Raw genomic sequence first — 26,927 nt, 5'->3', positions numbered from 1 at the left:
GGTTTCTGGTAATACTTGTTTCCGATTGGCTACTCCGCATAGGTGCTAGATTATGTTTGGCTATCCAGGCTGTCTGTAATTTAACATGCCACACCCTACAATAAGAACATCCTGTCCCGTTAGCTTCAGGCGGCTAGTCTAGCTAGTTTGATAAAAACAACACAGATTATTTGTTTATATAACCGTTATCATCTTTACGTTTACGAAACCGAATGCTTATTACGAGCTACACCGAATTATAAATACAAAACAATTATTACCGGTGGTAGATCTTCCTCATGTTATAACTGGGTAATATTTCCCAATGGTTAGCCCCAAGTAGCTAACGGTAGCTAGCTAAAATAGCCAGAAAATCACCAGCCTTTTAGGCACACTAGCACCTAACGTATTGGCCCTCCAACCTTCATTCTCTTTCAGTTTCGCTATTGGGGTTACCTATGGACAGGTTTACTTGTGGGGTATATCAGCTGTATCCAGTGATTTATATATACACACATCATTGGCTGTATCAGCCTCAGTTGTAGGTTTTGTTCAGTCACTTGGTTGGAGCATAAGTCTTTTTTTATTTGAAGTGGAAGTTATGCAATTTGTCACGTCAGTGGGAGTTTGGGGCAGTTCAGTCGTGACATGATGATGCCGACATTTAAATAAGTTGTTGTCAACAACTTGTCATGACATGGCTAATTTTTCAGACAGCTTGATTTTCTCAATTTGTTTCACATCATTCAAAAGTGATAGCCCCTAGGCCTACTTGATGGGTAATTTATAACAAAACCTTTCGATATTTGCCAATCGTTTTAATGACTATTTCACTAGTGAAGTGGAAAAACTCAAGTGAAATTCAAATATTGACCAGTGAACCATCATATTTTTGAATAAAATATATAATAATGAAAGAGAAGGATGGCTGTTTTGAATTTGATCAAGTTAGTGTGGGAGAGGTGGGAAACTATTGTTATCCATCAATAATGATGTGGGGCGGCAGGTAGCCTTGTGGTTAGAGCGTTGGACTAGTAACCGAAAGGTTGCAAGATTGAATCCCTGAGCTGACAAGGTAAAAATCTGTTCTGCCCCTGAACAAGGCATTTAACCCGCTGTTAGTAGGCTGTCATTGAAAATAAGAATTTGTTCTTAACTGACTTGCCTGGTAAAATAAAAGAATAGTGATAAGTCAACCGGTAAAGAAACCCTTGATGGGAAACTATTGAGAATGGTAGCAGACTGTATTGCCACCCCTATTTTCTATATCTTTAGCCAAAGCCTAAAGTAGTGTGTCCACAGGCGTAGAAGGAAGCTAAAGTAATTCCACTGCCTAAAAATAGTGTCTCTAAAAATAGCTCTAACAGCCACCCAATCAGTTTTACTGCCTGCTTTTAGTAAACTGATGGAGAGAATTTGACCAAATGCAATGCTATTTTTCAGTTAACTACTGACTTTCAGCATGCATATAGAGAAGGGAACTCAACTTGTACTGCACTGTCTCAGATGACAGATGATTGCTTAAAATAAATGGATAATAAGATAGTTGCAGCTGTATTGTTAGATTTCAGTGCATCCTTTGATGTTATTGACCATGAATAGTTATTGACTAAACTAATTTGCTTTGGCTTTACATCACCTGCCAGCACATGGTTGGAGAGTTATTTATTCAGTAGAACCCAGAGAGTGTTCTTCAATGGAAGCTTCTCTAGCATCAGATATGCACAGTACGGTGTCCCTTAAGGCAGTTCCCTTGGGCCGTTACTCTTCTCTATTTAAAAAAATTATTTGCCACTGGTCTTCCACATGTATGTCTGTTATAAAACGATGTTCTGTGTTTTTTACACAAAAATCAACTGTACTAGCTGTTCATACTCTGGTCTAGTCCCATCTTGATTAGTGTTTGGTAATATGGTCAAGTGCAGCAAAGAAAGACCTAACAAAGCCACAGCTGGCTCAAAACAGAGCAGCACGCCAATTCCAGATTGTCTGCATAGTCAATTAACATTCAGCTCAGACACCCATACATACCTCACAACACATTCCAACAACATGACACCAACAAATTCACGACAATGCACAGTGTTATACAGAGCCAGGATTGCATGGAACTCCCTTCTATTCTCCAATTACTCAAGCTAACAGCAAAATTACCTTTAACCCTTCATGGTTTTGTTATTCACCCAATGTTCGCAGGTCTGATGGACCCACAACATTATTGGGTTTTTAAAACAATCCAGTCATAATAATTTACGTAAAAATACTTAATACTTAAAGGTTGACATTTCAATTACAAGCAATGTAGACAGCATACATGGTTAATATTTGCCATTTACCTCTGCTAGATCACATTTATCAATAAAAGCACTATTCGTTTAAAAAGATTATGACCAGACATGGGTGGAATAAATCATGTTTATCTTGAACAAATATAAATGAAACAAGGTTTTCATCACTATTGATGTTTATTGCTTTGAACTGAACAAATTGGAAGGACAAATTTTACAGTATTTTATGGAAATGATAAATGAGCCCCATTGAACACAGATTAAGGCCGGTCCACACACCACATGAGGGACAGAGTTTTACTGTGTGTGTGTTGCAAATGTATTTCTTTAACTTGATGTATGTGTACTGTGTCTTCCTGTCCTTGGGTCCACTCACATCACAGCGCTTCTTGTTGCTACCAGCTGCAATCTAGAATGAGGAAAACACTTAGTTCAGGAATTTTACTAACATCTCACTCACATATATAGTTACAGCAGGCCAAGGTAGGAGTGTCAGACACACACACATTCAACAACATCACTCACACTTACTTCCGGTATTGGAGTTGGTTCTGTGGGTCGGGCGGATGGGGCACCAGCATTCTCCTCCTGAATCCTCATCACGATGGCTGCAGAAGCTGGGGTCCTTGGGATATGTTGCCTTCTCTGGATTTGAGGTCTTACCAATGCCTTGCCCAGCTCCTCGAGAAAGAGCCGTCTCCTCTGGAGCTTCCCTCTGTTCCAATCTGGGTTCAACGCCATCCAGATGACAAACGCGTTGTACGCCAAGATGTTGAAGAATATCACAAGTTGTCAGCGTAGGGTTCTTTTTTTGCAGTTGTAGCCAGTCACTAGCTTGTATAAATAGTACACCCCTTCTTTGGTGCCATTGTAATCCATTATGACTACTGTTTTATGATGTTTCTGGCAACAGATTCTCACATCCCTATGCAGAGTACTCATGAGGCATGAAGGACACTAGGGACGTGTTGGCCGTGAACACAAACTTAGGCTTGTTCCGTGTATTCAACAGCTGAGGTGGGAGCTCTGGCTTGTTTTTTTTTGTACTGTTCCTACCATCGTCAGCTTCCTCTTGAGGACCTCCTGTCCCAGCTTGTGCAAAGTAAAAAAGTTATCGCATGTGATGTTGTGGCTACGGAGTCCCTTTGTCATGTCCAGGACAACTCACATCCCTTGGTTCTTCTCAGGGGCTCCTCCATCTGGCTTCCCCGAATACCCTTGCAAGTTTGATGAAGCAGCATCACAAGCAGCCCAGATCTTTATTCCATATTTGCGGGTTTAGACGGTATGTATTGTCTGAAGGGCATAAGCTGCTCATCAACAGTAACGTTGGGCCCAGGGTTGTAAAACACGGGAAGGTGGTCCACCCACTTGTCCCACACTGACCTGATTGCAGCTAGCTTGTCTGTCTGCCACTGAGCTGGTCTGGTGTCTCAGTTACACTAACTAGCCTCTCTCTACAAAAATCATTTCTAAGGCCCTCTGAGCAAAGATTTGTTTTGACATACTGATTGATTGTAGTAAGGAGCCACACACACAAAGCTATTTATTTGTTGTGTCCCTCCCCAATTTGCACCTGGCTGGTGTAGAGTGTGGGAAAATACAGAATGTTTTACAATGTATCGAAATAATGTATGTAATAACATTGTGCAGGTTCACACACTACAAAGGGTAAATTGTGTGAGAAAAGCGGGAGACAGGCAGACAGGCAGGGAGACAGACAGGTTCTTGGCGCTATGTTGAAACAGCAGGCACAGGGAGGAGAAAGACAGAGTGAAGGCACACAGCAAACCTTTAGGGTTTCATTTTTACTTGTTTTCACCAACACACTTTTCCACACTTACGCTCGGGTCCAGTGGACCTGAACACCACACAATGTAATATAAATGTGTAGAGTGGTGCACAGTGTGCACTCAATGAAAATGTGTTATTTTACATGTTCATCACAGAAAATGAGCCAAGGCCATTGAGTCTCAGGTTGAAAAAATAATGAATTGTATCATTTATTTTAGTAAACATTGAAAATAGGTCCCACAGACTCAAACACCACACAAGGGTTAAAAATAGATTAGACAACATGTCATGGATCAGCGGGGACTTTGAGAGGACAAGCACATGCAGACAAACATTATTTGTTTTACTTGTATTGTTTATATTATTATAATTGTATTGTTATATATCGTTGGGTTAAAAATGTGTGTGACTGTCTATCAATGTACCAGTGTTTTGTACTTGTCATGTTTTGTGTTTTTTTGGACGAGAATAGATAGTTGCTGCCTCAGCAAAAGCTAATGGGGAAACAAATTAAACAAATACTTTTGCTATGGTGTTACGACAGTTGGTGGACCCACTACCAAATATATTTATATCTAAACCAAGACAGTTCATCTGTGTCGTTTACAGTGTGAGCAAATGAAACAAGCAATGTGGGTAAAGCCAAGCATGAGCTAGCGAGAGCCTATTGGCGCGTTGTAACATGTATTTGCATATTTCCATGAAAAACGCCTATGTGAAGTGTGTGTGTGCACAAAGTCAATTCGACCGTGCACTCCTAAACAATGGCATATTTTAAACCTTTCGCAAAGCATCAGGTCTATAAAACTTAGTGCACTGTGTTCGTAACATTCTAGTTTTGGGAACAGCAAAAATTATTGACATCAGATGTTTCATCAATGAGAAAATGTGCAGAATGTCAGCCCAATTTCACCTAGTTCCATCCTTACCTAGTTCCATCCTGAAAAACAGCTTAAACCTAACGGCAATCAGACTGTTAACAGCCATCACTAACACAGAGGCTGCTGCCTACATACAAACTTGAAATCATTGGCCACTTTAATAAATGGATCACAAGTCACTTAACACCCCGGCCGTCCTACAACTAATATACACAGGCAGTTAGGAAAGGAAAGGCTAGCTTTTTCAAACAGAAATTTGCATCCTGTAGCACAAACTCCAAAAAGTTCTGGGACACTGTAAAGTTCATTGAGAATAAGAGCACCTCCTCCCAGCTGCCCACTGCACTGAGGCTAGGAAACACCACCGATAAATCCACGATAATTGAGAATTTCAAAAAGCATTTTTCTACGGCTGGCCATGCCTTCCACCTGGCTATCCCTACCCCGGTCAACAGCCCTGCACCCCCCACAGCAACTTGCCCAAGCCTCCCCCATTTCTCCTTCACCCAAATCCAGATAGCTGATGTTTTGGAAGAGTTGCAAAGTCTGGACCTCTACAAATCAACTGGGCTAGACAATCTGAACCCTCTCTTTCTAAAATTATCCGCAGAAATTGTTGCAACCCCTATAACTAGCCTGTCCAACCTCTCTTTCGTATCGTCTGAGATACCCAAAGTTTGGAAAGCTGCCGCGGTCATGCTCCTCTTCAAAGGGGGAGACACTCTAGACCCAAACTGTTACAAACCTATATCTATCCTACCCTGCCTTTCTAAGGTCTTCGAAAGCCAAGTTAACAAATTATAATAATAATAATGCCACTTTAATAATGTTTACATATCTTGCATTACTCATCTCATATAATTGCCAGCAGCATACCACCCTGCATACCACTGCTGGCTTGCTTCTGAAGCTAAGCAGGGTTGGTCCTGGTCAGTCCCTGGATGGGAGACCAGATGCTGCTGGAAGTGGTGTTGGAGGGCCAGTAGGAGGCACTCTTTCCTCTGGTCTAAAAAATATCCCAATGCCCCAGGGCAGTGATTGGGGACACTGCCCTGTGTAGGGTGCCGTCTTTCGGATGGGACGTTAAACGGGTGTCCTGACTCTCTGAGGTCATTAAAGATCCCATGGCACTTATCGTAAGAGTAGGGGTGTTAACCCCGGTGTCCTGGCTAAATTCCCAATCTGGCCCTCAAACCATCATGGTCACCTAATAATCCCCAGTTTACAATTGGCTCATTCATCCCCCTCCTCTCCCCTGTAACTATTCCCCAGGTCGTTGCTGCAAATGAGAACGTGTTCTCAGTCAACTTACCTGGTAAAATAACGGTAAAATAAAATAAAATATGTATATGTAACAGTATAACTTTAGACCGTCCCCTCGCCCCGACACGGGCGCAAACCAGGGACCCTCTGCACACATCAACAACAGTCACCCACGAAGCGTCGTTACCCATCGCTCCACAAAAGCCACGGCCCTTGCAGAGCAAGGGGAACCACTACTTCAGGGTCTCAAAGCGAGTGACGTAACCGATTGAAACGCTATTAGCGCGGACCACCGCTAACTAGCTAGCCATTTCACATCCGTTACATATATACTGTATTTTATACCATCTAGTGCATCTTGCCTATGCTGCTCTGTCATTGCTCATCCATATATTTATATGTATATATTCTTATTCCATTCCTTTACTTAGATTTGTGTGTATTAGGTAGTTGTTGTGGAATTGTTAGATTACATGTTAGTTATTGCTGCATTGTCGGAAACTAGAAGCACAAGCATTTTGCTACACTCGCAATAACATCTGCTAACCATGTGTATGTGATTTTTCCCACGACCCACGACTGGACTTCCTCTCAACAACGTATTTGGTGGAGAGAAAACGTTCTAAACGGATGCTTCAGCTTTACAGCCCCTGTGACGTGTGTGGTTACCCCTTGTCTGTGCTGGTTACCCCTTGTCTGTGCTGGTTACTCCTTGTCTGTGCTGGTTACCCCTTGTCTGTGCTGGTTACCCCTTGTCTGTGCTGGTTACCCCTTGTCTGTGCTGGTTAACCCTTGTCTGTGCTGGTTAACCCTTGTCTGTGCTGCTACTGCTGCAGTATCTGGCTGCTCCAGCAGTGTGTACATTTGTGGACCTAAAACTATGCTATTGCAACTGTTATGAAACTGCCTGTGTTAAGCATCGCATTGCCGTCATTGGAAATACCCTCTAAACACTAACAGTATTGCTGGAGGTCAATGTATGCGATTCGGCTTGGCCTTTGGCATCATTATCTAGGCCTGTAGCAAAGGAAAGAATAAGTGAAAGCATGACATTAGGCGTTTCCCACAATAATACAGATCAACTACAAAACGTACACATCATGCTGTTATTATGTAACCATTCCCCCACATTCAGATACTAAATGAAGAAATTATTTCAGAGAGCAGAATGTTTATTGTCATTAACACAGAACAGGAAAAGACTCCTGTATTGTACAGCCTTGAAGACAATGTACACAGAAAACAAAACATTCTTTGGGATCCTTATTTATATCTGTCGTTCTGCCCCTGAACAAGGCAGTTAACCCACTGTTCCTAGGCCGTCATTGAAAATAAGAATATGTTCTTAACTGACTTGCCAAGTTAAATAAAGGTAAAATAAAAAAAATATTAAAAAAATATAGGCAGAACACAAATGTGGGAGAACAATTTAACAAAAATAAATGTAAAAATAAATACAAAAGGCATTTGGGGCATAAAGAATACTTAAGATACACTATAGTGCAAATAGAAAGATGAACATAGAAATGTGCTCTTTGTATGAAACCTCTTATATTACAGGACTATTCTTGTAATCAGTACCTCAAAATCAGGGGGGGAATATGACCATTTAACAAATGTTTGATGCTATGATCTCACGAGTATTGCTAAGCATATGCGATGCAGTAGAACTAGTAGGTAATAATGTTGAAAATGTGAGATGGTGGCAGAAGTGGGATTTCAGTGTAAATTGAGGAGTGTGATGGGATTGGAGCCTCTGTTTTAGTTGTTTAGCTCCTCCCCTTCTTTACGCTGGAAGCCAGTGTTCTGCTTGTTCACCAGGTCAGCATAGGTTCCACCTTTCTCCAGCAGCTCAACATGGCTCCCCTCCTCTAGCACCTTTCCCTCCTCGAGAACGACAATGTGATTGGCCTTCGCCACAGTGCTCCGTTTATGAGCAATCAGCAGCACTGAGCAGGGGATTGAATCGTTGAGCAGAGCTTGGTGGACCTAAAGACATGGAGAGAAACATGATGAGTATGTTTGAATTAAAGCCACTGAACTGTCAGAGATTAGCTGAGATTAAAATACACTGTAAATCAATATTTAATGTTAGGGAAGGAAACAGCCTCCATTGGGTTATATTGTGAGTAAATTATCAACAGCAACTGATTATCCCCCCCCCAAAAAATAGATCTGTCAGTCTGTTGTAGTGAAAGATAACAAGATTCAGAGTTCTCCTACCAAATGCTCGCTCTCTGTGTCCAAGTTACTGGTGGCATCGTCCAGCACTAGAATCCGAGGCTGTCTGATCAGAGCTCTGGCGATGGCAATGCGTTGCTTCTGCCCTCCTGAAACCTGGCCTCCCTTCTCCCGGCATCTGTGGAATAAAGAACAACAATTAAGTATGAACAGTAGACCTGGATAACACACATCCACTACAATCATGTCATCAGTAGGTTAATGAAGGAAAAGCACTAACAGTTCAAAGTCAAAGCTATGCAGAGAAAAGTGTAACTTTCTATCAGTAAGGACTAAACAAAGCCCCAAAGAAACAATATTACCAATCCTATCTGGATGAAGTCACTATGAATGAAGCTTTTGGGACATACCTGTGTCATAGCCATTGGGCAGGTCAGAGATGAACTTGTGGGCTTTGGCCAGCTCAGCAGCCCGGTACATCTCCTCATCAGTGGCATCATCATATATTTGATGTTCTCCTTGACAGAACGAGCAAACAACACCGGCTCCTGACTCACCACACTGATCTGGGAGAAATTATTCATTTAGATAATGCATTTAGTTGGTTAATAACTTCTCGGCAAACATTGTGATCATGTAATTTTCTTTAGAGGCTGGTAGCTAATTATGTTAGGCACTAATATAGCTTAGGGGAAGAGTAACATTGCTTTCATTGCTGTTCGTAATGACCTGGTCGTGTAGGTACTGGTTCTTGTAGCTGTTCAGTGGCTGTCCATCCAATAGCATCTCTCCTTCCCTTCCCTTGTTCAATTAGTAAACCAGCAACTGTATAAAAAAATATATTTAAGAAAGGTAAAGTACAGGTAACTGCCAAAATAAAGAAATCACTTTAGCAAACGAGGGATACATAGTATATTGACAGCAGGTGCTTCCACCCAGGTGTGGTTCCTGAGTTAATTAGGCAAAGAACATCCCACCACGCTTAGGGTCATGTATAAATATATCCAGCTGCCCATTATTTTGGCTACCATGGCTAGAAGAAGAGATCTCAGTGACTTTGAAAGAGGGGTCTCAAAGCAGTATAGGGGGTTAATGGGTGTGTGTGTGTCTCAGTCACCAGATCTCAACCCAACTGAACAATTATGGGGGATTCTGGAGCGGCGCCTAAGACAGCGTTTTCCACCACCATCAACAAAACAAGAAATGATTCAATTTCTCGTGGAAGAATGGTGTCAATCCCTCCAATAAAGTTTCAGACACTTGTAGAATCTATGTCAGGGAACATTGAAGCTATTCTGGCGGTTAGTGGTGGCCCAACGCCCTATTAAGACACTTTATGTTGGTATTTAATTTATGTAGTCAGTTACCTGTAGATTGCAATGAGATGTGACTCACCTGTCTGAGCTTTGTCAAAGAAAGCGATCTCCTGCTTCAGCACCGACTGGAAGACTAGGCCCTGGATGGAGGTATGGAAGCGACTCATGGTGATGTTGTAGATGAGATCACACACAAACTCACACACAGCACTGAATGGTAGAGATGGGAGAAGGAGAACAAATAAACACGTTACTACAGTATCAGTACAATACATGCCCGATGAAAGTGGTTAGGACACTTGAAACCTCAAAATTAAACAGGAATATCAAACACTGAGCATCAATTGGAAGGACTCAAGACTATCACATCACCAATTATTGATATATGCTGTACTATACCTCATGACTGTAATCAGAGACATGACCGTGATGGCGTAAGTGAAGGCTTCAGGCTCGTCTTCATTCATAATCCAGTCTGTCATTCGGCCGGTGTAGTGGGGAATAGCCATCTCATCAAGGAAAGAGGTGACAACAAGACTCAGCACGGCTCCGAAGCGTATGATATAAGGCTTCATGTATCCCATCAGTTTCTCTAGAAAGGCCCCAGTCTTCTTCTGTGGTTCCTTGGTGGGCTTGGTAAGAAGAGAAAGGACGTAGCGTGTCCAGTACAACCATGCTACGACTGTTACGCAGTAGCCCTGAAGTAGCTGAAAAACAAGTAATTTTAGTCTGTTTGGTTTATCAATTTTTAAAACAAAAAGGGTATATATATATTAATATATAATAGGATATATATATATATATATATATATATATTAACATAATTATAGCAATATAAACTTGTCACCCACCCCCTGCCAGGAGTGCCATCCCCATAGCTGCCCCAGGATGGACTGGCCACATGCCCAGAGAAGGCTGATGTAGATTGGGCAGTGGAAGCAGAGGACACCCATGCTCTGGAGCCCCTCTAAGCTGCTCATCCATAGGGGACTTCCAGGGAATGCGAAGGTGAGAAAGAGGTGGAGGCCGGCACGGAGCAGGCTTCCACCCCACAAGGTGATGAGGGGATGGGGGAGGAGGAGAGGGAAGAGTTGGGCCAAGTGGACTGTCTGCACCACACACACATCCATGCACAGGAAGAGCAGCGGAGAGAAGTTAATTTTCGGCATTCAGAACAGGCTCTAGAACAGGAGGTTGGGAGAGATAGATAATGAGGTTGAGGAACATCAGGGTTATATTGAGGAGGACTAAGTGGGATACCATATGGAAAATGAAATGTTCACATAGATCTGTTTATAGCCTATCATGGAAAAAGTGGACATTTGGGAATTAGTTCACACAAAATCCCAATTAAACCCCTGGGACATAGATTATCTGAAAATATTATTATTATTATTATCTATTAAGAATAGATCTAGCCTATATTCTATGTTACACCCTCATATCATACAAAGGGCCATCTTAGTATTAATTTAGTTATACTGCAGTCTGCGACTGGACTGGAGGACCCCACGTTCAAGTTGGTGATTGTGCTTCATACCAAAACCCGAAAGTACATAACTGGAAAGTCTCTCATGAACGACCAGCCCCCTCTTGCCATGCCATACTGAGTTTGGCAAATGCCGATTTTAGATTAATTATACTATGCTATGCTTTATGTGAAACGAGTAGGTGATTACTGTGTAAGGGCTTGATATATCTGAAAATGTTGTACAGTAAATTACTTACTGGCTGATTCACCTTTGAAATTGAAAGGAATCTCATGTAGAACAGCGACATCGTGTGGAAAGCTTGATGACCTACACGATGATAATCATAATGGTTATCACTACTCCCTCATCGATACATTATTTTCATGATCATCTATTGCATATTCCCCCTTGACAATGCACAGCAGCCTAATGTTTTATATAGGCTTATATAAACTCATCATATAAAAACTAAAAAAACGATTCTAGGTTTTTGCTCAAATAACTCAAAGGAAGGTAATGAGTAAGTAGTATGCCTTAGCCTGAAATAGACCCTCGCAAAAAAACTTGAAAAGGCACACAGTCGTCGTTGTCGTTGTTGTTTCTTGGCACAATTGATGAGTCCTGAGGTTAAGGATGAAAGTAGAACCCCCTAGTTTCCTGTTCCTGTATCCATCATTTCATTTGAGACAGGTGACATAAGGTGCTGCAGCTGTATCTGTCTATTTTAAGACCCACCACATTCCTGGAGGTTATTATCTCTTCTTTGAGATTTTGAAATAGTTTTATTTGTCGTTTTCAGTAGATAAGATGATATGTCTTTTTTTTTTAAATGCAGAGAGCATGCTCCTGCATGGGAGGTAAAAAAGTGACATATGCAGGCCTACTCCTGGGCCTGTATTCATAATGTGACTCAGAGAAGGAGTACTGATTTAGGATCTGTTTAGCCTTTTCTAACGTAATAATTAAAAGGATTGCATGAACAGGGGGGGGGGGGGGGGGGGGGGGCTAGATCGCTACTCCTATTCTGAGATCCTTTATGAGTACAGGGCCTGGTTCATTTGAAAGATTACATCCTGAGACATTGAAATCAGTAGAAAAACTGACTTCAGACTCACACAAAGACCACAAACACACACACATCCCGCTCCTATTCTTTTCCACACAGTGGCAGGAAGTTGTCCACATATCCGCAGTGCTTCTGAAGAAGAATTAGAGAGAGGGAGGTGGATTGTAGCAGCACTGGAGGATAGAGTGTACACTTTAGACATAAACTGTTCACACGGTCCAATTGCGAACGCGGTCTTCTCCAGAAGATACCCAGAGAGATACCTCACGACACTTTGGCGGAGTACAGACCTGCCGGACCTGCCATAGCCGGACCAAGGCATTGGACCTAGTAACTGCACTGGTAAAGCTCGGAGGATAGTGGGAGAGAGTAGACTACTGCCGTCTCCATCCTCCTCTCTGGGACCTGCTTGGCCCAATGATGCTGGTGCTGTGGACAGCTGTTCTGTTGGGTTTGAGCAGGTGGTGTCAAGGTGAGTCCATCTTCCAGCTATTATCTTGTTGATATGATGTTCGATACCTGTGAAAGTGAGGTAGAGTCTCTACTAGGTAAACGTCTAAAGAGAAGAAGTCCCACATGGTACGTCCCAGCAACGAAACATACTTTTTTTTACATTGATGTTCTCACTTCTATGTTTTATAGATTTCTGAGGATATATCATTTGGAGAAAATCCTGTGACGTACTTGACATATACTGCTCTCACATTCATTCATCGTCACTTTATAAGATGCTGCATGAATGTCTCCCTGATTTAAAGATGTAACTAACCAAAAAGATTGTACTGGATTTCCTTGAATGTTCACTGCTATACAGTACACTATGTCTAATCCCAACTCTCCTGTGTTATGATTTAATTGTCCCTCACACACCTGCCAAGCCTCTCCATTGTCCCACTCCATTACATTCCTCATCGCCAGGGTGATGACCTCCGACCTTCATCCAGTCCCAGCCCACTCCATTTCCTGTTGCTATTCGCCTCTCCTGGAGACTTCCTGTTTGTGTCAGGCCTCCTATTTCCCGTTTCATGGTTCATGCCAAGGACACACCTTTCATAGCCTGCCTGGCCTGCACGGTACCAAGCATTGTTAACAATGAATGCTTGGTGGGGATAGGTACACATAGGCCTACACAATACACAGCTTGAAAATGTAGGTCAAAGCACAGGTTCTTGCGTGATACAGTAATAGAGTAGTGTAATTAATGGATGCTTTTATCGAAAGTGATTCAGTTTAAGTTAGTATATTAGTGTCAAGTGGGAATCCAACCTTTGTGTGTGTGTATGTGTGTGTGTGTGTGTGTGTGTGTATGTGTGTGTGTGTGTGTGTGTGTGTGTGTGTGTGTGTGTGTGTGTGTGTGTGTGTGTGTGTGTGTGTGTGTGTGTGTGTGTGTGTGATTCAGCAGCAGCGTCTCCCGGGGGTGACCCCTGGGCCCAGTGTCCATCCAGACAGTGTAAGGCCAAGTTTGGAGATGGGTCATGTGATAAAGAGTGCACCGAGCCTGAGTGTCTGAGGGACGGGTTCGACTGTCTGAGGGACAAAGGACGCTGCAAGTAAGACACTGTAGCAGTAGGGAGATCTGGGCTGCATTTCATTCCAGGAAGATGTTCCATCAACCCTTCCCTTTGTGCACTCTCCTTCATGGATCAAACAGGACTGGATATGTGAAAGCAACATGGTGACTTAATCTTACCCAGTAGTCTCATATTCATGGTGAGGGGAGTGAATAAGAGCAGAGGGGAGAGAACATCTCACTGGAATGAAACGTACCCTGCTCTTTACTCTTTATCACTATCACTTTCCTTTTTGTATACATCCAGATGTTTCAGCTGGGGTTCACGCTTTCTCTGCATCCCTCCAACTATCCCACCTCTCAGTTCAGGCCACATCCACTACTGCCGAGACCACTATGCCAACTCTTACTGTGACCAGGGCTGTGAAAGCGCCGCCTGTGGCTGGGACGGGAGTGACTGTCACAGGCACCACAGCCCTCTGTGGGCAAAGGGCACCCTGCTCCTGCAAACCCACGTCCCCCTGCAACACGGCACATTTTCCAACAGTTCCCTCCTCTGGGCCCTCAGCACCCTCCTGCAGACGCCCCTCAGATTGCGCGGCATGGTGCCCCTTGACCCCAGCAAGGACCTCTTCACCTTTAATCCCCAGCAGCTCGAAAACCTGCTGGCTCAAGCTTCCTCGGATGACTCAAATGGGTAACGAGAAAGAGATTATGATTTTGGTTCCCCAAATGTTTTACCTTAACCTAGTCTCTTTTGTTAACATCTCATCAATGTTCTCACTCCCAATCTCTCTGAAACAGCTCTCTCCTATTCCTGCAAGTGGATAACAGGCCGTGCTCCCGTCTTCCTTCTACCTGTTTCCCATACGCCATCGAAGCAGCTAACTTCCTGCGGGCTGCTACGTCGTCGACTCGTGTGTCGGTCCCCTCTCACCCAGAATTAAAGGCCATTATTAGTGTAAGAGGGATTGGGGAGGAAATAGGAGGGAGAGAGGAGGACCCAGTTGAGGAAAAAGAGGAAACTAATGGTATGTATCCTGTTACATAGTGTGTTTGTGTGTGTGTGTGTGTGTGTGTGTGTGTGTGTGTGTGTGTGTGTGTGTGTGTGTGTGTGTGTGTGTGTGTGTGTGTGTGTGTGTGTGTGTGTGTGTGTGTGTGTGTGTGTGTGTGTGTGTGTGTGTGTGTGTGTGTGTGTGTGTGTGTGTGTGTGTGTGTGTGTGTGTAAATGAGTACCACCTAATACCTCTGCACCCCTTCTCCGCACAGGAGCAACACCTCCATGGCTATGGGCTGTGATCGGCGTGGCAACGGGCCTGGTACTGGCTTTGGTCTTGATGGTTGTCTTGGCGATCAGAAGGGTGAGACGACGACGAGCGGAGAGGGAGGGAGGAGAGAGGGTTAGGCACAGATCCACTGTCACTGAGAATGACAGCGGAGCCAATGCGGCCAAGGCATGGGCACAGCACACACCCCACCGAGAGCGGAGGGGCAGGACAGGGAGAGAGAAAGACAGGAATGGGATAAAGAAGAAGAAAGCAAAGGAGGCTGAGAAGAAAAGACGCAGAGATCCACTGGGGGAGGATGCCCTTCGACTGCAGTGAGTGAAGATGAAGGAGAAGTTAGAGGATGTTCAGTCTAGTAAATCAACAGTGCTGTGATCAGATAACAGTATGCTTCATTGTAATGGGTTGTATGGCTTTCAGTTGTTTCCATTAGGGTCATTTTAACCTAACTGAACTTTTAATCTGTCTGTAAGATAAAACTGTTCTGTTGGACTACCTCTATTTTACACAATATTAGTAATACTGTAGTCATATCCCAAGCACAAGTACTGCTATTCAGGACATAAACGTGTGATTTCAGGCCCTTGAAAAAGGACCTGGATATTGGAAGTGACACTGACTTTACCCAGAGTTCTATGGAGGACATCAACAGGTCCATCTGTGACCATCGAACGCAAGAGCAGAAGCACTACCGCAGCCCTCCGAGCCACCCACAATCACCCACACAAAGTAAAATCACCTCCTGATCATGGTTAACATACTGCATTAATAGGCTTGTAAAATGATTCATTATTCTCTTACATTCATTTGTCACAGAATAGTTTACGGTTTGCACAACATAACTAAGCATGTAACTAAATTGACTTTCAGCTCCACTTTTAGCCCCCCCAAGAGGATGGGAGAGAAATGCTGTCCCGTCGCCACATCACAGAACACCCAATCAAGTGAGTTCCATAAATGTTCTACATAAATGTCAATATGTTTATTTACATTTTAGATAACGCTGGTTATTATTTACAGTATTCTATTTTGACCGTACCAAACATTATTTTGACAGTCTGGTTCGGTTCAGTGGTGTGGTCCAGATGGGTCAGTGGTCCTGATTCGTGCGGTCCGGAGTGGGCTTGACCGCGTGGTTCTGGAGCTGCTACGAGCTGGGGTGCCGGTCAACAACACAGACCACACTGGTATCCCTTTACTCTCCCAATTTCCCAATTACATTATTAACCAAAATGTAGGCTAGACAGTCAAATAAACCAAGTTAACTGAACTTCCCTGTGGAGTGTCATGGGAGGATTATTGTGCAAATGTATTTTAAAAATCGATATTGCATGGAACAAATGTCCATAAATGTTATGTAGCTTCCGTAGGTGTAATAACTAGCTTATAAACACACTGCCTCGCATACATATTACTATATTGTATTACTTTGAAGGGTTGAGTAACCAGTGTAACTGACCCCATCTCTCTCTGGTCCTCCCCATGTCACGTCCCTTTTTGTGTCCCTCCTCTTCTCTTCTGTTCTGGTAAAACCTCCATGGCTTCCCACTCTTCCTTTCCATTCCTCTCTACAGCACCCCTGCTGCCCCCCTCTCAAACCGATACAGAAGTTAATGTGCCCTAGTGCCCAGGCAGTGTGGATGTACCATTCCTTGCTCTCTCTCTCTCTCTCTCTCTCTCTCTCTCTCTCTCTCTCTCTCTCTCTCTCTCTCTCTCTCTCTCTCTCTCTCTCCATCTCTCTCTCTCTCTCTCTCTCTCCATCTCTCTCTCTCTCTCTCTCTCTCTCTCTCTCTCTCTCACCATCTCTCTCTCTCTCCCTCTCGGGCTGATTCCCTAGGCCCTCACCATCATTTGCATTCTCATTTCCTCCCTTTCAAAATCTCCCTCTTCCCCGTCTTTCACCCTTTAGGCTTGACTCTGTTGTATAATGTTTGTTCACTGGCTGACTTACTCCCTCTCTTTCTGTACTGAACTCCTACCTTCCCTCCCTCACCTTCCTCCACTTGAAATGCACTCTCTCTCCCAGGGAGATCAGCCCTCCACTGGGCATCCTCAGTTAACCACCTTTCCTTGACAAGAACCCTCACTCGCTACGGTGCTGCGGTGGACCTACAGGACAACAAGGTACCAAGGCCAGCAGAAGCCTCTGCTTTTATGATTCTTCACGTACTAGTATGACGATTTAGGAAGAGGAACTTCGAAGAAACTATATTCAGTTGAATCTGTGTAGAATGGTTCAACTTTAAGGTACTCCCATATTATTGCTTCAACACTCCCCTTCTCTGATATATACCACTCCCATTATCTGATAGGGTGAGACTGCTCTGTTCCTCTCCGCCCTCCACGGTTGCTACGACACCGCCCGGTTCCTGCTCCTGAACGGGGCCAATCAGGATCTGTCTGATCGCAGAGGACGCCGGGCACTGGATGTTGCCCAAGAGGGCATGCATCATCAAGTCCTGGAGCTCCTATTGGCTCACAGGGTTCAGAGAGGGCCTATTCCTATGGAGCAAGCCAATGATATGCTGTGGGATGAGCGTGCCTTGCTGTATAGCCAATGGGTGAATTCCCCTGGGCTCCCTGGGAGAAGTGCCTCCTTCTCTGGTGTCATAGGGCATCGGGATATGTCTTCGCCTCCACCAAGGTAAAGTCTTGTGGCATATCTACTCACAATAACATTTAGCAATTTGCTAATCTTGGTAAGGCAAATTCATCACTGCTTACTCATATCATCGTCCTCTTCTTTTGACAGTGATTGGTCAATGGGCGGAATGCAGTGCCCTTCCCCTCAGAACTGGCGGCCACAGCTCAACCAATCAGTGACCGCATTGGTCACCCCAAGAATCATGGGGCGTCCCCCACGGCCAATCAGCACTCTGCAGGAAGTTACCTCAGAGGACGAAGATCGTGAAAGGCCCCAGGAAGTCCCGAGAGCAGCGACACCGCACTTCCTGTTACCCCAGCCTGCTCCTCGACAGCGGTCCTTCTCCTGTACCCAGAATGCAATGCAGCGTCACTCCATTTCACAGCAGCCCGAACCGACTTATGTTGCCTTATCAGAGAAAATTGCCATAGATGAGCCCATAGAAAGAGTGATCGTAGTCCCTCCTACAGATGCTCCCACCAAATCAAATCGTAGATCAATAGTCGATAGTAGCGATAACCCCAACAGGGCGGCGCAAGAGATTGAGACAGCAAGTTTTAAAAAGGCAGACCAGAAAGCCCGAAGTGAGAAGCTAAATAACCACATGCCGGACTCTAAACAAACAGCTTTGTAAAGGAGAGGGCTCTGCTAAAATTACCCCAAATACCATGTCAATCATGTGCTTTTTACATTTTCTGTAACAGGCTCCTTGCCCCTAAATAACAGCAGATTGACAGACGGGATATAAACTCAGTCAATAAATGAGTAACTTAATTTACTCTAAATATCTAAATCAATAAACTATGAAATGATTCATGTGCAATTATTTTTTTCATCTGCCATATTAGGGAGTGGCCCGTCTCTCTTATGCTGATATCAACCAATCAAGACAGACCAACAGACTGTGAATACAGAGACTTTATTGTAAAAGAGGTAGAGAGAATACAGGTGTTTTTCACTCACTGTACAGAATGACAGCACTGTTGATATACTCATTCAAACCGTTAATATAACCAGCACACACACTTCATTCATGATATAGACACACAGACAAACAAGCCCAGTAGAAAAGAGAAAACAAACACACTAAATCTTTGGATTTTCTATATTGCCCCCACATCCTCTAAATGCAACTATATCTGAGCTTTAAACGAAAATCCTAAAATATTTGTAATAACAGCATTAATAATATAGCCTAATAAAACAATGGTAACGCAATTTCCCAAGCCTCTCTGCCTACATACCACAGTAACATATAAAGTAGTGGAAAACAAAAACCCATGATCCCAATACAAAACATCACACACACATACTCAGCTCATACAAACATAATGAACAGTATCATTGGACAGTAAGAAACTGAAAAGACATACAAAAACTGCAGCCAAGTAAGAGTGATATCATTCTTTCAGTCTTTTTCCGTTGTCAATCTTTCCATCTATGTCATCGACCCAAAGGGGGCGGGGCCATCAGTCAGAGTCCCCCGAGTGGTCCTTTCCCGGGGAAGTGGCAGAGGGGGGTGTGTTTTGCCCTTGCCAGTTCCCATTAGTCTGCAAAAGAGAAAAAGACATGGTGACTTGTAGTGGCATTAACCTACATTAACCCCTCTCCACTCCAATACAACTCATCCCCAAGGTTGTTGTTGTGAATGAGAATGTGATCTCAATTAGCTACGAGCTAAAATAAAGATGATATGTAACATGAAGTGAATGAGAGTGAAGTTCCATACTTGTGCTCCCATGTAGACAGGCTGCTCTCCATTCATTGGTGGAACACCCAGGAAAAGGTCTGGTCCAGTGAGTGAGAAGCCCCCCGATCCTGTGGAGGAACAAAAGGGGGGATGTCTTTAATAAGGGCTACTAGGCCTAAAATATCAGCCTGGTCCCAGATCTGATCCTGTGGAGGAACAAAAGGGGAGATGTCTTTAATAAGGGCTACTAGGCATACAATATCAGCCTGGTCCCAGATCTGATCCTGTGGAGGAACAAAAGGGGGGATGTCTTTAATAAGGGCTACTAGGCCTACAATATCAGCCTGGTCCCAGATCTGATCCTGTGGAGGAACAAAAAGGGGGATGTCTTTAATAAGGGCTACTAGGCCTACAATATCAGCCTGGTCCCAGATCTGATCCTGTGGAGGAACAAAAAGGGGGATGTCTTTAATAAGGGCTACTAGGCCTACAATATCAGCCTGGTCCCAGATCTGATCCTGTGGAGGAACAAAAGGGGGGATGTCTTTAATAAGGGCTACTAGGCATACAATATCAGCCTGGTCCCAGATCTGATCCTGTAGAGGAACAAAAGGGGGGATGTCTTTAATAAGGGCTACTAGGCCTACAATATCAGCCTGGTCCCAGATCTGATCCTGTGGAGGAACAAAAGGGGGGATGTCTTTAATAAGGGCTACTAGGCCTACAATATCAGCCTGGTCCCAGATCTGATCCTGTGGAGGAACAAAAGGGGGGATGTCTTTAATAAGGGCTACTAGGCATACAATATCAGCCTGGTCCCAGATCTGATCCTGTGGAGGAACAAAAGGGGGGATGTCTTTAATAAGGGCTACTAGGCATACAATATCAGCCTGGTCCCAGATCTGAGATCTGATTGTGCTGTAAAGCCGACTTCTATTGTTGGGCAAGGAGTTGGCACGACAGCACAAAAGGCCCAATTCCGAATTAGGAAATTACGCCTTTCTTACGCAGAGCTTTCCTACGCACTTCTCAGTAGTTGGTGTTCAGACGTATCTTATTCAGTTGCGTAACGGGCTTTGCAGACATTGTTCCCTTGCATGTGCTGATTAAGCGTAATTCAATCGCTCAAAACCCTCCCACTTGCTGGTCAATAGATTTTCTTGTGGAGTTTTCATTCAATAGGGTTTTCAGCACATTTATTTTAAGCCATCCCTTTAAATATGGTGTACCTTTTAGTTAGAATTTTGTTCACAGACTCAACAGAATATATCAAGAGAATGGGTTCAGAATATTAGGGATCAATCAAATAAAGCCATCTAAATATATGCATATTCGTCTCCGTTTCAGCACCAATTGTTAGAATTAGAAATAGAAAGCTGATAGATTGCAGATTATTTAGGGTTAGGAAAGTATTTAGGAAAAAACAGGTTTGGAGAGCCTTTATGCACGAAGGAAAACGGTTGTTTGATTCATTCCGAAAATCACCAAATTCAGTTTTTATCCAATGGTTATGTTGGAAGATCAGTGTACGTAGAATTATAATAGGGAGAATAGCGTACAATAGTAGACTATACCCTCGTCGATTGCCTGCACTAACCATGGAACTGTGTGATGACACAGCCAAGTATTGCGCCATGCGTTGGGTTCAAACTGTTACAGCTTGGTCTGCTCTCCGTTCCATAACGATTTAATTAGCCTAAATGTAGTCATAGGTCTTTGTAGAGGTAGGTTTGGGGAGGGTTAAGAGACCAGAGGTGGCAGAGCGGGTTGGAGTGTAAGGTTGGAGCATAGTCTGAAGGTACGGAGGGGCAGTTCCCCTTGCTGCTCCGTAACACAAAAACACTATCAACCCATCCATTTCTACTACCAATTGAACCATAAATTCAAAACAGTGTGTATCACTAGGCCTGGCTTCCTTTCCTTAGCTCTTACCTGTTGAGTTGGGCGTGTGTGGAGAGTCCTCGTTCTGTGTCGCCACGATGGCTGTCTTCATGGCATAGATGTTGGCCTCCTCTTGGAACTTCCCGATGTTCTTCTTGTAGCGGATTCTCTTGTTGCCAAACCAGTTGCACACCTGTTCAGTTAACGAGCCAGTAAGAGGCTGGTCAATGGAGTCAACTGTATATGGACGTATCAATTGGTGAGCTAATAGTAAGTATATGACGCATATACTTATGACGCAAGGTTACCTGAGAGACAGTGATGCTACACTGTTTGGCTAGTTCTTCTTTGGCCTCTTCACTGGGGTAAGGGTTGGCGAGATGGGAGTAGAAATACTCGTTCAGGACTTCCGTCGCCTGCTTGCTGAAGTTACGTCTCTTACGCCTGACAACACAAAGGTGAGTGTGTTGAGAGTGGGCATACAACCCAGGCAGAAGTGTACATTTCTCAACTACAGTAACAACTGATACCTGTATATGAATTGTCATTCACTATCATGGCAAGTTTTGACAGGTGTTGTGTCACCACAATAACAGTGTTACACGCTGACCTGGCGTCGAGGAATCGGGACCTCAGGATCATGACGGCCTCGCAGGTGCTCTGCTTGAGTTGTGTCTGGATGGAGCTGAACTTGCGGTGGATGATGGCCACCATGCGTTCGATCTCCCGCGGTGACACGGGTCGTGTACGCGACTGCTCCCTCAGCAGGTTCATCACGTGGGTAGTGAACTCACTACAGGCCTACAGGAGACACGGAGAGAGGGGGGAATTGGAGACAGATATGACAGTCAGTTGGGCTCAAAGGATGGAAGTCAACAGCGGGCCGACACTGTTGACGTCGGTCATTTATGTTCACGTTCAACTATCACCACATTTTAGTTTACTTCGCTAAAGGGTGTCATTTTCAGTGTGTGCAAAGTGTCAAGTCCCTCCACCTCAAATCAAGTACAGCCACTGACCCCAGCACACATATATGTCAGAGTCAATATGAGTTTGAATCCAGCCCACTGCATTTTGACTCACCCTCCCTCTATCTTCCCCGTCTTTCCAACACTTTACTATCTCTTCAATAAAGCAAAAAACAACACAAAAGGATTTGGACTTCCCCACTGCTTTCCCCCCAAAAAAAGAAGTAGAAAAGTACCTGGTCATATTTCTCCATCTCAGTGTGATAGATGTTGCGAATCTGGCTCAACTTGCTTTTGTAGTCTGAATGTTCCAGTGAGCTGTCTGGCGACATCCCTCCAGAGCTGGTGGCTGCGGACACCGCCGCTGCCGCCCCGCCACCTTTCTCCGGCCCGGCCACACCCTCTGCCAGCAGCATGTTGTCCAATCGCACCAGCTGTGGGTCCTGTGAATCTTCCTCTTGTGCATTTCGCATTGATAGGCCTGCAACAAGAAAGTTCTGTCAATCTGATTCATGGTAAATTAAGAGTTACAATGTCTCTTATTACACTGAATAAAAATATCAATGCAGCATGCAACAATTTCAAAGATATGAGTTACAGTTCATATAAGGTAATCAGTCAATTGAAATAAATTATTTAGGCCCTAATCTATGGATTTCACATGACTGGGAATACAGATACGCATCTGTTGGTCACAGATACCTTAAAAAAAAAAGTAGGTGCTTGGATCGGAAAACTAGTCAGTATCTGGTGACCACCATTTGCCTCATGCAGAGCGACACATCTTCTCACATTGAGTTGATCAGGCTATTTATTGTGGCCTCTGGAATGTTGTCCCACTCCTCTTCAATGGCTGTGCGAAGTTGCTGGATATTGGCGGGAACTGGAACACAGTCGTACATGTAGATCCAGAGCATTCCAAACATGCTCAATGGGTGACATTGTGCAGGTCAAGGAAGAACTGGGACATTTTCAGCTTCCAGGAACTGTGTACAGATCCTTGCGACATGGGGCTTGCATTATCATGCTGAAACATGAGATGATGGCGCGGGATGAATGGCACGACAATTCATTGCATTCAAATTTCCATAGATAAAATATAATTGTGTTCGTTGTCCGTAGCTTATGCCTGCCCATACCATAATCCCACCGCCACCATAGGGCGCGCAGTTCACAACACTGACATCAGCAAACCACTCGCCCACACGACACCATACACACTGTCTGCCATCTGCCCGAAACCGGGATTCATCTGTGAAGAGCACACTTCTCCAGCGTGCCATATCCATCGAAGGTGAGCATTTGTGGAGAAATTATTCTGTTGTGCATTCCCAGTTTCATCACCAGTCCGGCTGGCTGTTCTCAGTCAATCATGCAGAATCCGGATGGTCTGCTTTGTGAGGCTGGTTGGATGTACTGCCTAATTCTCTAAAACACAGGTGTCAAACTCATTCCACGGGGGGCCGAGTGTCTGCGGGTTTTCGCTCCTCCCTTGTACTTGATTGATGAATTAACATCACTAATTAGTTAGGAACTCCCCACACCTGGTTGTCTAGGGCTTTATTGAAAGGAAAAACCAAAAACCTGCAGACACAAGGCCCTCTGTGGAATGAGTTTGACACCCCTGCTCTAAAACAACATTTGAGGTGGTTTATGGTAGCAACAGCTCTGGTGGACATTCCTGCAGTCAGCATATCAATTGCATGCTACCTTAAAAAAGATATCTGTGGCATTGTGTTGTGTGACATAACTGCACATTTTAGAGTGGCCTTTTATTGTCCCCTGCACAAGATGCACCTGTGTAATGAGTATGCTGTTTAATCAGCTTCTTGATATGTCACACCTGTCAGGTGGTTTGATTGTCTTGGTAAAGGAGAAATGTTCATTAACAGGGATGTAAACAAATTTGTGCACAAAAAAGCATATGGAACATTTCTGGGATATTTTATTTCAGCTCATGAAACATGAGACCAACACTTTACATTTACTTTCAGTGTATATTAAAATATTTTCCCTCTGAGGTACAGACTTGGAGAAGCACTTTGTGGATTAAACAAGTAATGGAAGGCTCATCTTGCGGCGAAATTTGAAAAGTAATCATACACAATACATCTTTGTTGAAAATTGTAAATAGCTAGAGAATTTTCTAACTGTCATCTAACTGCGTGGATCATGCGCAACTCATTATTATTGTGATGGAGCCAACATCTGTTTTCATCACAGATGGTCAGAAACTTTTAAACGAATTAACAACATTTTTTAAATCAAACAATGGGTTTCAATTAGTGAAAATTAACTTACCTGTTTTCTCTTTGATCTCGCATAAGACGCTGAACAAAGCTGGTTTCATTCTATGGCAATTCAATGCGTGTTTTCTGATGGTTGAAAAAAAGATAATTGTTATTATTATTAGCTAGCTAATTACCTACTGTAGCTGTCTATCTAGTTTATCTACCCAGCTATTTAGCAACGAGCCATTAGCACCAACAATATATTTGTTAAATTAGCTAGCTCCCTGCTTTCACACGCTTGATATAGCTAGCTAACGTTAACTAGATGACATTCATAACAACAAACATCGGCTCTGTTGTTCGTGACCTTTTGACGAGTTCACTGCAGCCTGCTATGCTAGCGTTAGCTACGCAATGCTATAGCTAGCTAGCAACAACTACAATATGTAGCTAATATGTTAACATTTTATTCGTCGAACAAATGTAACATGAAATGGATAATGTCAAGATTATGGCCACAGTGCGTCGATAATATATTGCTATTCATTTACATGTAAATATAACCGTTAGTAGTAACACAAAGCAATAGAGCGTAGCTAACTGGCTAGTTTTAGCTTAGCAAGAATTCACCTTCTTCATCGAGTTAGCCACAAAAACTATTTCGGTTTTTATAAATTTCACAACAACAGGCGTGTAAATAGGCCAGGGGAAGAAGTGATAAGGATTTAATAAGGCGTGCAAATGGCTTGATCATGAAACAAAGCCAGTTAGCTATCTAACAACGTTGTCTACCCGTTAGCTTATTAAAAAACTTCAAAGTTGAAAAAAAAATGAAAACTTCTGAAAACTTTAGCTAACTCTTGGCCATTGAGCAACTTTGCAGTAAGGTGTAGCTAAATATGAATAAGTTAGAAACAATTATGACTAACTTTGCTTGTGCTTCATCCAAACTTTGGTCGGTGATGGTCATGATTTGTTGCAATATGTCACCAATGTCTCTGCGGCTTTCATGTCCATTTTCTGCGCCTTCGTGGCCCGTGTCTCCGTCGGAGCGGTGGTGGGAAGATGGATGAACCGAGTTTAGAGGGTGCATACCGGGGTGAGTGCTCAGGCCAAGGCCCCGGCCGTTAGAGGGCCCGTTGCCAGTGAGAGGCTGCTGCTGCAACATCCTGAGCGGCACACAGTGGCGCGGACGAGTAATCACAGTCACACACCCTTCAAAACTCAAACACTAGAGCAGGCCTGCACTAGAGTCCCCTAGCGATTGACAAAGAAAAAGTATCGAACAAGAATGTTCATGAAATTCGAATTGTCCTCCGGACAGACCCCATAGGCTACTGCACTAGGGATATTCATAGCTATTACTTTTACACTGAGAAAGTCTTCTGAACAATCAGGTAGCTGGTTAAAACTATAAGGCAACTGCGTGTGTAGGTCTATGTGTGTGTGTGTAAGAGAGAAACAGAAAACGTGAGAAGAGGGGGATCTTTCAATCTGCAAGTAGCCTAATACATTGAGCATTTGCATCCGTGATGGGGGAGGGATCATCTTCTGATTTCATGTCAGCTAATTTAATAATGCATCAGCTTCATAATAAGGTCACAGGTCTTTACCAATTAAATCATCAAATATTTATTTTCATCACATTTTATGTCACATGCTTCGTGAACAACAGGTGTAGACTAGCAGTGAAATTCTTACTCTCTGGCCCTTCCCAACAATGTAGAGAGAAAAATAGAAGAATAATAACACAATGAATAGATACACCATGAGTAATGATAACTTGGCTAAATACACTGGGTACCAGTACCGAGTTGACATGCAGGGGTACTAGGAGGTAATTGATGTAGATTTACATATAGGTAGGGGTAAAGGGACTAGGCAAGAGGATAGATAATAAGCAATAGCAGCTGTGTATGTGATGAGTCAAAAGAGTTTGAGGGTCAGTGTGGTGGATGTGTTGTGGCCTACTCTCACCACATGGGACAATACAAGCACTCCATAATATTAACAGATTTGACAAATGAATGCACAGTGCAAGTTTCATACATCAATGGGTGATACACAGCAGAACACTTTTTAGAACTACAGAATAGTTCAGACAAGTCATAGATGAACATACACAAATTAGCAATTATCCTCCCCTCTGTTCTCTCACTTCACCAAAAATAATCAACATCTCACATCTGACTATATCTCTCTCCCTCTCTCTCACACACTTTGTCTACTTCTCCTTTAGCTGCAAGTCAACAGGAAGTATGCCAAACCACAGTCCCTGTCAGAAAAACAGAGTGCCTGTTTCAACATGTTGCTGTTTCTGACTGTATGCTGTTCTGCTGAAAATGCAACACGAGCAGAGAAAAACTTCATAGTCATTTCCCCCTTTCTGATGTTCATCTCAAATTATGAGTTGTGTCTTTGTTAAAAACAAGGCCATTTGATAACATCGCACCACTTCACTTTTTATAGTAATATTT

General features: G+C 43.4%; 2 protein-coding genes across 3 annotated transcripts; one reads left to right on the top strand and one right to left on the bottom strand.

Moving 5' to 3' along the window:
• Nucleotides 1-12,184: 12,184 nt before the first annotated feature.
• Nucleotides 12,185-19,385, top strand: LOC129837184 (neurogenic locus notch homolog protein 3-like). 2 transcript variants are annotated; one of them, XM_055903112.1, is made up of 11 exons: nt 12,185-12,712; nt 13,643-13,790; nt 14,115-14,447; nt 14,555-14,781; nt 15,020-15,350; nt 15,617-15,765; nt 15,907-15,980; nt 16,094-16,223; nt 17,063-17,160; nt 17,349-17,680; nt 17,789-19,385. In XM_055903112.1, exons 1-11 carry the CDS (start codon nt 12,658-12,660, stop codon nt 18,312-18,314), a joined length of 2,403 nt encoding a protein of 800 aa, XP_055759087.1. In that variant the 5' UTR covers nt 12,185-12,657; the 3' UTR covers nt 18,315-19,385. The 2 variants fall into 2 exon arrangements, with proteins under 2 accessions (XP_055759087.1, XP_055759086.1); XM_055903111.1 differs by having other exon boundaries at nt 13,640-13,790.
• On the bottom strand, nt 18,584-25,832 carry LOC129837185 (pre-B-cell leukemia transcription factor 1-like). Its single transcript, XM_055903113.1, has 8 exons — nt 25,380-25,832; nt 24,521-24,594; nt 22,456-22,700; nt 21,862-22,052; nt 21,560-21,695; nt 21,303-21,444; nt 19,410-19,498; nt 18,584-19,230 (listed from the first exon to the last, which is right to left on the bottom strand). The coding sequence occupies exons 1-8, from the start codon at nt 25,616-25,618 to the stop codon at nt 19,150-19,152; spliced, it is 1,197 nt and encodes a 398-aa protein (XP_055759088.1). The 5' UTR covers nt 25,619-25,832; the 3' UTR covers nt 18,584-19,149.
• Nucleotides 25,833-26,927: the final 1,095 nt, after the last annotated feature.

This window comes from Salvelinus fontinalis, chromosome 38, assembly GCF_029448725.1.
Source record: "Salvelinus fontinalis isolate EN_2023a chromosome 38, ASM2944872v1, whole genome shotgun sequence".
Classification (NCBI taxonomy): Eukaryota; Metazoa; Chordata; class Actinopteri; order Salmoniformes; family Salmonidae; genus Salvelinus; species Salvelinus fontinalis.
The sequence above is the reverse complement of the archived record's forward strand: the minus strand, read 5'-3'. Positions and strand labels throughout refer to the sequence as shown.

Bases quoted from the DNA above. Each gene is read 5' to 3' on its own strand.
- LOC129837184 (XM_055903111.1), top strand. From the start codon at position 12,658: ATGATGCTGGTGCTGTGGACAGCTGTTCTGTTGGGTTTGAGCAGGTGG. The intron at 12,713-13,639 runs GTGAGTCCATCT...TGTGTGATTCAG, and splicing joins TTTGAGCAGGTGGTGTCAAG to CAGCAGCGTCTCCCGGGGGT. The intron at 15,351-15,616 runs GTGAGTGAAGAT...GTGTGATTTCAG, and splicing joins GAGGATGCCCTTCGACTGCA to GCCCTTGAAAAAGGACCTGG.
- LOC129837185 (XM_055903113.1), bottom strand. From the start codon at position 25,618: ATGTTGCAGCAGCAGCCTCTCACTGGCAACGGGCCCTCTAACGGCCGG. The intron at 21,696-21,861 runs GTCAGCGTGTAA...TTGTGTTGTCAG, and splicing joins TCCCGATTCCTCGACGCCAG to GCGTAAGAGACGTAACTTCA. The intron at 21,445-21,559 runs GTAACCTTGCGT...TTAACTGAACAG, and splicing joins GTAGCATCACTGTCTCTCAG to GTGTGCAACTGGTTTGGCAA.